The 11,870-nt window shown below is 33.1% G+C and overlaps 1 protein-coding gene across 5 annotated transcripts in view; it reads left to right on the plus strand.

The window, feature by feature from the left end:
• SYT14 (synaptotagmin 14) overlaps positions 1–11,870 on the plus strand; it is a 248,320-nt gene that overhangs the window by 56,973 nt on the left and 179,477 nt on the right. For 2 of the 5 annotated variants that reach the window (XM_074222585.1, XM_074222586.1), the window contains exon 1: positions 11,148–11,237. Coding sequence is in view for 3 of the 5 variants with exons in the window: in XM_074222587.1 (XP_074078688.1) it covers positions 11,073–11,237 (165 nt within the window). In the remaining 2 variants the exon portion in view is untranslated. Of the gene's footprint in view, positions 1–3,636; positions 4,105–11,072; positions 11,238–11,870 lie in introns of those variants that run through there. The other 3 variants (XM_074222588.1, XM_074222589.1, XM_074222587.1) reach the window with 3 other exon arrangements.

Here is an 11,870-nt window from a genome sequence, read left to right on the forward strand (position 1 = left end):
CAATTTTCAGGATATTAGGTGAAATCTCAGGGTTACTTTGATATCTATTTCCCCTATTATTAAAGACTTGGAGCATTCTTTGAAGTGATTGTGAATCTACTAAGAAATATTTATTCATATTCTTTGACCACTTTATCTATTAAAGAATGGTTATTATTTATTTTTATGCACACATATATGTGTACAAATATGTTCATATATGTACATGGTGTTTACAAGAGACACATTTGAAATAGACACAGTTAAAATATGGGACTAGAGTAGAATCTATGATCTTCAGCCAAAGTTAAAAGGGCAGGGTAGCAATCAAGATATAAGACAACAAGCAGAAGTAGAGCTATTCAGAGAAGCTACATTTTGATAAAAGGTACCATAGACAGTGAAGTAATATAAAAAAATTTTTACAGTATCTCTCTCAAATATATAAGAAAACTGAATTAAATTTATAAAAATAAATTATTCTCCAATCAATAAATGGTTAGCAGATATGAACACACAATTTTCAGAAGAAATGAGAGCTATTGTCATATGAAAATATGTTCTGATTCATTATAAGTTAGAGAAATGCAAGTTAAAATGAGTCTGATGGCATCTTATTTTTCTGAAACAACAAATGCTGAGAGGAATCATAGAAAATAGGTACATTATTGAAAATTTTGGTGAAATTGTGAACTAGTCCAATCATTATATAGAACAATTTGTAATTATGTCCAAAAGGCTATTAAGGTATACATACATACATACATATCCTGTGATCCGGCAATAACAGTACTAGATCTGTACTAGTAAATAAAAGAAAAGGACCTTTATGTACCAAAATTTCTCATGCAACTTTTATAAAAAATTGATGATGTATTAGGGCATAGATTTGCAAACAAATGTAAAAGGATCAAAATAGTAAGTATATGCTTTATAGCCCACAACACTATAAAAATTGTCATTTTTCTAGAGACCACAAACAAAAGCACAGACTCAAATACAAACAACAAATTCCTAAATATTGAATGAGTCAAAGAATACACCATTGAACAACTTAACAGTTTATAAGAAGAAAATAATGGTGAAACATACAAAATTTCTTTTTTTAATTTATTTTATATTATTACAATGATTTTGTTATAAAAGTAAACATACCCCCCCCACAAGAAGATGAGAAACTTCAAGAATAGTGATAAAGAGAAAAAGATGTACTTCAGTCTATGTTCAGATTCCAATGGTTTTGTCTCCGGGGTGAGTTGCCTTCTTTATCATAATTCCACCAGAGAAGTTCCTTCAATATTTTTCTCACAGTTGCTATCACTAACTGTATTTCCCTCCACTCTATTCTATTCTCTCTCTCCTTTTATCCTGTCCCTGTCCAAAAGTGTGTTGTATCTGAGTACCCTCTCCCACAATCTTCCCTCTCTTCTATCACCTATTCCCCGCTTCCTTCCCCCCATTCCCCCTTAACTCCTCCCTTTCTTCTCATTTTTCTCTAGGGTAAGATATATTTCTATACCCTATTAAGTGTGTAAAACATACATGGGATTTAACTGAAGTTCTCAGAGTAATAATCATATCATTACAAACATGCTTTTTTGATTTTTTTTAAATAATGTTTTTCCAACTACATGTAAAGATGGTTTTCAAAATAATTTTTTGGTAGGATTTTGAGTTTCACCTTTTTCTCTTTCCCTGTATTTCCACTTCTCTTCCCCAGACAAAGAACAGTCTAACATAGATTATACATGTATAACTATGTTAAACATATTTCCTTATTAATCATGTTATTACAAGCATATGTTAACAAAATGAAAAAATTAATATGATTAAATATGGCAAAAAATAAAATCAATAAAAAAGGAAAAAGAAAGGTAAACTAACAAAAACAAAAGAAATTAAAATAATCAGATTATTTTATGCAGTTATTTGCTAACAAAAATGAGAATACAAAAAATATGTTCAAAAATATAATATAAAATAATAACTCAAACTTTTAAAAGATCAGTTAGATATTTTAAATAATACAGTATCAGAAAATGAAGCAGAACCTTCTCTAAAGGAATTACTAAAGCAGGTGGGAGGAAATTCTGATCCAGTGAATTCACAGGAGAAATCTATCAAATTTTATAGTAAATTAAAATTAATATCCATATTTCACAAATTATTCTCAAAAATTAAGAAAACAAGTGCTTAGCCAGAATGTTTTTGAAAAATAAAATTCTAATACCAAAGCAAGGAAGGATAAAACACAGAACAAAAACCATAGGCCAGAATCATTAATACTGATTCAAAATACTATCAGACTACAGACAGTTCTCCCTTTACCTGAATTTGTATTGTGTCAATTTGACTTTATATGAAGAATTTTGAAAAAAATCCATGTTCTAAGCACCAGTGATAAAGGCTAGGTACAGTGGAAGAAGAAGGGATAACAGCTGTGTTAGCTTTGATGTGCAGTATTTTGAATATTTTGTCATTAACTTGCCTTTCCTAAGTCTGTTTATCATCATGTTAATTATCGTTTTAGGATATTTTATGACTTACATGAAGACATTTATTTTGTGTATGCACTGTTATGTAGGCTAAGTGAAGAAGGTGGATAAGAGCAAATTCACATTGTGTAAAAATTTCTTTATGTAGAAGTCTGCAGAAAAGTACACTTATGAGAGCTCTTTGTTTTGTGTTTGTGTGTGTGTCTGTGTGTGTGTGCAAAAAGTGCATTTTATTTTTATCCCAATTATATTAATTTTTATCTCTATAGAAGCTTTTCACTTTCATGTAATCAAAATTATCCATTTTATCTCTTATAATTGCCCTTGTCTCTTGTTTGATTAAGAATACATCTGCTTATTGCTGTATGATCTGCTTCCTTACTGTTAAAGTCACATATCCATTTAGAATGTATTTTTGGAATATGGTATAAGATGTTGGTCTAAGCCTAATATTTGCTAGACTATTTTCCAGTTTTTCTAGCAGTTAAAAGAAAGGAGTTTTTTTATGTAATATATATTTATCACTCTATCAAATACTGGATTGAGTTCCATAATTTCTGATTTTCTCTTGTCTAGTTCTCTATTTTTTAACCATTACCAAATGTTTTTGATGACTGCTGCCTTATAATATAGTTTGTACTCTGCAAGTGGTTACCCTTTGTTTTCATCATTTTGATGATCTACAATTTTTTTCAAATGAATTACATCATTATTTTAATTAAGTTCTTTTGAGTGTCCACTTGATGATTTGATTGGTATAGCATTGATTGAAAGAGTAAATTAACTTTTGGTAATATTGTCATTTTTATTATATTGCCATGGCCTAGTAGTGAGTTCTGAATATTCCTCTATTTATTTAAGTTGCTTTCTTTCTTTAAGGAGTACTTTGTAATTGAATCTATACAAGTCCTTTGTATGCTTTTGTAGATTTTTTTATTCCTAAGTGTTTTACATATTTTGTAGTTAATTGGAATGAGATTTCCATTTATTATTTTTCTTGGGTTCCATTGTTTATATAGAAATTCTGTTGATTTTTCAGAGTACTTTGTGGCTAGAAACTTTGTTGAAGATGTGATTTCAATTAGTATCTTTTCTTGTTTCTAGAGTTTGTGAAGCTATAGGATGGGGAAGGGGAGGTGGGAATGAGGTCGAGCTTCCTGTCAAGCCCAGATATGTATCTTGTCCCTTCTTCTCTGTGCTTCTCTTCCCCTGCAGAGATCCTTATGGAAGTTGGCCTTTGAGGAGCCCAGATATCCGTGGCACTGGAAAGATGGGAGAGGATGGAACTGGGGTTGTGGGGTTGAGCATTGTTTCAAGTTTGTGGATTGGGTCCTTGGGTTGTTTCGTGCAGCCTCGCTGCCAGTAGCATGGTGGGCAGTGTGGGGTGGATTGTGGATGCTATGTGAGCTCAGGGTAGGCTTCAGTTCATGTTTTTTTTGTTTTTTGTTTTTTTTAACCTTCTTTTAGGTTCTGGGTGTCCTAGACCATGGAGACAGCTGAAGTTGCTTAATCTTTGGCACATAATTTCTGTTTTGGAGAGGTTTGAGAGGTCGTGAGGATCAGAGAAAATGTCTAGTCCTCCATCTTGTTGGAGTGACCCAGGAGTCCCCGCCCTGTGATTCTTTGACAGGTTAGAATAATGGGCTGAATCTAATATGATTAAATTTAATAGAAGGTAATATAGTCTTATGTTTTAACTGAAAAGCAAATTTCTTAAATGCAAGATGGGAGAAACATGATTAGACCATAGTTTTGTGAAAAAGATGTGGAGTTTTAGTAGACTGCTTGCTTAATATGAGTCAACAGTGTTATGGCTGCCAGGAAAGATATAGTGGAATTATGTACTGTTTAGCTAAGTTTGGAGCCACAATTGGCTTCAAAGACTGTGGAAGATAAAAATTATATATACTTAAGATCATCCTTTCTGGAATTCTTCAAACCATCCATAAAGTATAATATGCCTGTTTGTGTGTTTGGTTTTAGGCAAAGTCAGTTAGCAGCCAGACCTGTGACTTGGGGTTAAGAAATGGTTCTAAGCACTGGGACAGGAAGTAGTGCTGGCTGCAAGCCTAACTTCAGTCTGCTTGCCTGATTTATACTTTGGGTCCTGTCTCTTTCTTCCTCTCTCTCTCCATCAGGCCTAGCCCCTTATTGATTGCCCCACTGTCCTAGTTTCTGGGCAGATGATAACTAGACCTAAATTGTCCAACCCACAGCTCCAACACTCTCCAGTATAGCCAGAACCAGATTAAAGTATAATTGGAAAACATTTAACAAAATAAATGAAAATACAATAAAACAAAATATTAGTTCATAGTTTTCTAAGTCAATAGGTTTACCACTGGTTCAGAAAAAAGAATTGGTTTCTAGAGTATTATAATATTTTGTTATCATACTATTAGGAAGGACCCTAACACACTAAAATCTAGAAGAAATTATCATGATAGTAAAGGTACTTATTATATGATTGGTTGAAGGAACTGGAGGTATTTAGCCTGGAGAAGAGGAGACATAATAGTTGTCTACCACATGGAAGGAGATTTAGATTTCTTATGCTTGGCTTCAGAAGAAAGATCAGGAGTAATGGATGCAAGTTGCAGAGAGGCAAGTTTAGCTTTGACTCAAGGGAAAACTTCCTAACAATTAGAAAGATCAAAAAGTGTAATGCTGAATTGGGAGGTAATGGGTTTTGTTGGGACTTTGATGGCTGGATGAATATTTGTTGGGAATAGTGTAAAAGGGATTCTTGCATGGGTGCAGGTTAAGCTAGATGATGTCAGGTCTTTCTAACTCCAGGTCTTTAAATATGGAAATTAATTAGCTGAAAAGCTTCTGTTGATCCATTTCAGTTGATTCATGGCAATAAAGTAAAATGTATAAAGATAAATTATTCCTAAAATTGGTTATCATAGTTACTCAAGAATTTTAATATTTACTATTAAATTTGAATATTTTCATTTTATTTTTATAAACTAAATAATTTTATAATCATGTGCTTTTATTAGTCAGTATGAGGTGATTCTAGTTTTCTTTTTTTTTTAGGTTTTTTTTTTTCAAGGCAATGGGGATGAATGGCTTGCCCAAGGCCACACAGCTACGTAATTACTAAGTGTCTGAGGCCGGATTTGAACTCAGGTACTCGTGAGTCCAGGGCCGGTGCTCTATCCACTGCGCCACCTAGTCGCCCCTCTAGTTTTCTAATATAGCTGCATTCCTCTACAAATATTTTTGGAAAATAGTCATTTTATAGAATTTAAGTAATAACAACAAAAGGAAATAAGTATCCACATTTAATTTCCTGTAGGAGCAATTATCTTTTCAGTCATCATAGTACAGTTCCTGATTCATAGTTGGTACTTAGTAAATACATATTAATTATCAACCTAATGTCAAAATCAGAATGAAATAATTTCTAAAACTCTCAGATTAATTTCAAGGCTACAGGGGTGGCTAGGTGGTGCAGTGGATAGAGCACGGGCCCTGGAGTCAGGAGTACCTGGGTTCAAATCCGGTCTCAGACACTTAATAATTACCTAGCTGTGTGGCCTTGGGCAAGCCACTTAACCCCATTTGCCTTGCAAAAAACCTAAAAAAAAAAACTCATAAAAAATTTCAAGGCTAGATATATAATTGCAACTGATAGAAAAATACACTCACTTTAAAAACTCAGATGGCTTCTCACACAATCCCCAAATTTGTGGAGGAGATAAAATTGCATCTATGGCTTGAATAATTAAAGTATCCCTGTCATGTGGTTGGATAACCTGACAGTTTCATGTTTGACTGGACAGGAGAACAGAACAACAAGGATATAGCATGATAAGAATTACAGCAGTCATTTTGCAAATAGTAAGTTATTGTATTTTAAATTTTTCTTTGAATTCATAGAAAGAGTAGGTTTTAAGTTGCTTTTTTTAAAATTTTGATTTAATTTTATGAATAGATTAATTCCATGGAATATAGTTTGTTTATAATTAGTCAGAAAGTGTTTTAATGCAAAGTAATTATGTACAAGAAAACTAATGATCATTTCTAAAAGAAATTAGTATTATTTTGATTTAAAATTATAATTTGTGCATTTAAATAAGGACCCCAAATTGCATTTAAAAGCAATGGTAAAACATGATAAAAAAAAAAAAGATAATGTAATTTCAGTTACCTTTGTTTTGGCAACCACTATATATTGATTATTATTTTTACATTTAGAATACTATATAATCAGGCAATGAAATAAGAATTTAAGTGCATGCAGCAACTTAGAAGGAAAGTTATATTTACTCTTGATTTGACTTTTAATTTCATACTTTTATCTTCTATTAACTATAATTCTATATCAATACAACATACATATAGAAAACTAAAATTTGTTTTCTGATTACTAACACTGTTAGAATATAAATTAGGATTATATTATTGAATATATTATTAACATTTATCTAAATGAGTGATACCTTTTACTTGTTTCAAAATTGATACAAGAGAATTCCCATTGAAGTTGGTATAAGTAATTATTAATCAGGTAACTTGAATAAGGTAGCATTTTAGTCTTTTTGGTAGGACTTTATTTTTTCTTTTCACTTGAGAATATAATTAACACTATACTATAGAATTTATTTGTAGACATTTTTGATAACATTTTTTTCTAATATTCACTTTTCAAACTAGGCCTAAACTGGAAGTTAGGAATTTATTTTAGAATATTTTAAAAGTAATATTGAATAGAGAAAATAACATTTGTGAATTTTTTTCCATTTCTCTTGATACTTTGATAGTTCTATGATTTCATTAATTATGGTTATTCCATTCAGTGATACAAATTGTAGTGCATGCAGACTTTCCATGTTAATGAAACTCTGGTCAATATCTTCCTGTAAATCCTCCAAAGTGGATTTATCCAGTGAGCCGACACTGAGTAGATCTCAATAGCGAATGCAAACCTCCCACCTTGTAGTCTCTTTCTACATGGTTGGGCAGTCCTTTCTGTTTGTTCATACATTTCTGTGGCACTGTCTATATCATTCCTCATGAGTAATATGTTGTGATCTGCATATACCTATCCTAACCTTCAACCTCAGCTCCTCAGAGATTATATTCTAGGACTTGCAGTCATTTTGCATCATGGAAGAATAATGGTATTAAAAAGATAGGTCTGTTTCAGAGAGAAACTTGAGGTCCATTGAAAGCAACTGAATAAGCATTCTAGTAGATGCTACATATAGAGGGACAAAAATTAGGATTCTTTGTCCTGCAGGAATTCTGGAGAACTGTATATAATTTCCTAAATTCAGTCCAACTCATTCTTCTTTTCCTCCTATTCAGTTCTGGCTCAGCTCTTTGTTTAATAATATATTTCCCTGATAATTTAAGTTTAATATCAGAACATAATGAAACACTTAATAGAATTTTCAAGATTTAGCAAAATATAGGATACAGTACTTGACTTATGTAGATTTCTATCCTATCCTTACATTCTTCTCCCCACCTCAACACCCTCTCCCCAAATATATATTTTTTCATAAGAGCAAGGTATAATGACATACATACACACACACACACACACACACACACACACATATATATACATACATACACACAGTTACATTTATATGTATACATACCTATACACTAAGTCTGAAGGGCCTGCTGCACTTGGGTGGCCCTTTTGCATCTTTAGATGACCAGGGAACCACTTCAGTGACCTAATCCTTAATCCTTTAAGTCAGTTAGCTTTTGCAGGCAGTTTCAGTAGCTATAAGGAAAAAAATAGCCTAATCTTCATGGAGCAGTATCTTAGTAAAAGCTATCCCAGTTCCCAGAGTATTGGAACTGTCATAGATTATATTGCTTGTTTTGGGGGATGAATTGTTTGACTTAGACTAGAACAGAGTTTCTTTTTTGTACTTTGTCTTAGAAAAAAAGGATAAATAATAAATTTGACCTTTTTTGCCACTTTTCCCTCTTTTTTAAAGTAAAGGTGGTAGATCTCAAACTGGAATTTGATCCCTCACAGGTACCTTTACATTCACATAAATTCCACTGACAGACTGGCCATCCAGACCTCTAGTCAGCTTTTTAGAAGGCAACCTTTTAACCCAAGAGCAATAGCAGTCAAAGTTATGATAAATTGTTGAGTTTGTAGTCCCCAAGTGGCTGGACCCAGTGCTAGAAAGGAAGAAGCTTATGGATGCTTTCATCAGTATTACCCCTAGGAGAGTGGAATTATGTGACATTTACTCAACCCCAGACTTTTAGAGAAAGGAGGGAATTCTTTTGGCAGCCTTATATAAGGTGCTTCACTAGCAACTGTGAGAGAAAAGTAGGGCCAGAAGCACCAACCCTGCTAATGCACTAGCAACTTAAAGATTGAGTTTTAGAGAGAGGAGTAATTCTTGAGCAGTGCTAGCTTCTCAGAAAAAGAAGGGAGATCCAGAATTGAACCTCTTTGGAGAGAGAAGGGGTGCTTTTGGACTATGTTATCATCTTCAATTACTCAACATGTGTTTATTAAGCAGCTACTGTTTTCTAGGCATTGTGCTAGGTCCTAGGGATACAGGACCAAAGAATGAAATATTTTCTATTAATAAGGAACTTATATACTAATGAGGGAAATGACAAATATGTATGTTATATTGGTATGTATGTAGATATATAGTACATATTTGTATGTATGTAGATATATAGTACACATTTATAGCATAAATATGGAATGAATTAAGTATAAATATATATATAAAAATTTGTTAAATATAAAGTAATTTGAGAAGGAGGACACTAGTCATTGGAAAGATCAGGAAGTTTGATGAAGGTAATGAGTCCCAAATTGCTTCATAAAGGAAGAGAGGGACTACTGAGAGGTAGAAGCAACAAAGAAGTACATTCCAGACTTATGGTAGAGTTAGTGCAAAAGGATACATAGAATATAGCCCTGAGACTTGGAGAGATTGAATTCCCTTACTTTTCTTTAGTCTTTGTTCTCCTAGACCTATCTGCAACCTTGGCATTATTCCTTTCTCTCTCCTCCTTGCTAGGTTTCTTCTCTCTTCTTCCAAGGTTTCTGAGACCCCACTCTCTAGGTTTTTGGTTGTCCTCCTGTCTGACCATTCCATTCTCTTTTGCTGGATCTTCTACCAGGACATACCTTGTAACTGGAGATGCACCTCAAGGTTCTTTCCTGGACCCTCTTCTCTCCCTTTATTTACTTCACTTGGTGATCTCATCAGCTTCTTTGGTTTTAATTACCATCTCTGTACAGATGATTTTCATCTATCATGTCCCAATCTGAACTCTCTATTAACCTCCAGTCTCACATCTCCAACTGCCTTTCTGACATTTCAGACTGAATGTCTACTAGATATATTAAATTCATATTCATAACAAAAGTCATTATCTTGTTCCCTAAACTCTTTCCCCCTTTCTACCTTCCATACTATTATAGAGAGCAGTACTGTTCTCCTAATCCCCCTAACTCACAACCTAGGTATCATCTTCAACCCTTCCCTGGGTATAAAGCCTGTCAGCCTCACTTTTGCAGCAGCTCTTGGATAGGTCCCATTTTACTCCTTTGTCACTTCCACTCCTCTAGTGCAGATCCTCATTATCTTGATAGATAGTATTTCCCAAGCATCATTTGGTATAGGCAGTAACTATTGAAGGGAAATTATTACCACTGAGAAGAGGTGAGATTTGAATTCCCTCTTGAAAGATAGACATATGAAGAGAGAGTCATGGCAAAGATTCTATAATGAGAGAAGGACATGAAAAATAAATGCATGGAAGTAGCCTTTTTTAAGATTTGTACTAAGTGACAGATGAGATCTATTCAGATCCTCTCTGGAGGGCTAAATATTTCAGACTTTTATTTGGTAGGCAGAAGAAAGACATATGTGGTTTTTGAGATGAGTAGAATGATTGCACCTTTCTCCGATACTTCATTAAATTTATTCTTCTAAATGGAATCATTCTTTATTTTTCCTGCTTTTTATCTCCACTGGCTAAACATTTGCCAAGTATTATTGACCCACAATCCTAACATCTATTTGCCCCATTATCTTTATATGATCACTACCTTGTTCAGGCCCTTACTGCCTTCTTTCTGGATTATTGCAGTAACCTCCCATTGGGTCTCCCTGCTTCAAGTTGTTCTCCATTCTAATTCATCCGCTATTCAGCTGACAATTACTAAAGTGCTATCTGACCTTTGTCAAAAATCTATAAATTTACAAATTCTATACCCAATTGTGTTTAATGAATTAGAAAATAACAGAATGTTTACCATGTTAACTAGGTAAATATATAATAATATTGCTCAGTGGGTTCTGTAGTTTTATATTTTTGTATTGAATGCTTCAGCTATCAGTAGAATTCATAGAAAATGTCTCTGGCAAGTGCATTGCTATCCAGCATCAAATCATGTGATGAAAAAAATCAGAATCAGTCAAAACTTCTAAATTATGTACCAGTATTGAGGGATTTTGAAAATTGTAAAGGTTTACTGCGAATAAAACATGAACTTAAATAGATGCATTGGTATTTCCTTTTTATTTGTAACCTTTTTAAGAGTTGCATAAATATTAATAACTGTGACTTTTTTCTCTCTAGTATCTCCAGAGGCAGTTGGATTTCTGTCAGCTATTGGGGTGTTCATAATCTTGATGCTGCTTCTTTTTCTCTATATTAACAAGAAGTTGTGTTTTGAAAATGTTGGTGGCTTTCCAGATCTTGGTTCAGGATACAATACAAGGGAGAATTCACAAGATAAAATTTGTAAGTAACTATATAGCCTTCCTATTTTAAAAAAATCTGATTGTTACTATGTTGCATTGCCAAAATAGAAATAAGATCTTTATTGTTTTCAAAAGACCAAAATGAGAAGGTAAATCCAACCCTACACTGAACCAAGGATAAAATGCTAACTTGACTATTTAATAAGTTGCATTTTATTTAAAAGTATCTAGATACTTAGTAATTGATATTGTCCTGCACAAATAGGAATAAAAATATATTTTTATGAAAGGGTGTTTATACCATATGAAAGGGTATGTGTTTTAAAAACTTCATCTAGGAGAAAGGGAATTTTTTCAAAGATATATATTAAGCCAGAAGCAGAATTTGATCCAAATAACTATCTAGAACTTTTTGCTTTTGGCCTTACAGGAAATCCATATTTTAACCAAACCTTTTCCTTTCCACAACTGGAGGAAAAGAAAGTCTCTTGGGACCTCTTCACGGGAGAAGAAGCAGATTCGATTTCTATCCATGTGAATGCTGGTTGATCCTGCCTCTTTATATATATTTAGTGTGACTCCTAATTTTTGAGAATAGTGTTCTTCCCTCTTAGCAATATATGTATATATAAGATTATTGCTACTTAAAATTTATTAAATACCACAGTTTACT

Source organism: Macrotis lagotis, chromosome 2 (assembly GCF_037893015.1).
Source record: "Macrotis lagotis isolate mMagLag1 chromosome 2, bilby.v1.9.chrom.fasta, whole genome shotgun sequence".
Classification (NCBI taxonomy): Eukaryota; Metazoa; Chordata; class Mammalia; order Peramelemorphia; family Peramelidae; genus Macrotis; species Macrotis lagotis.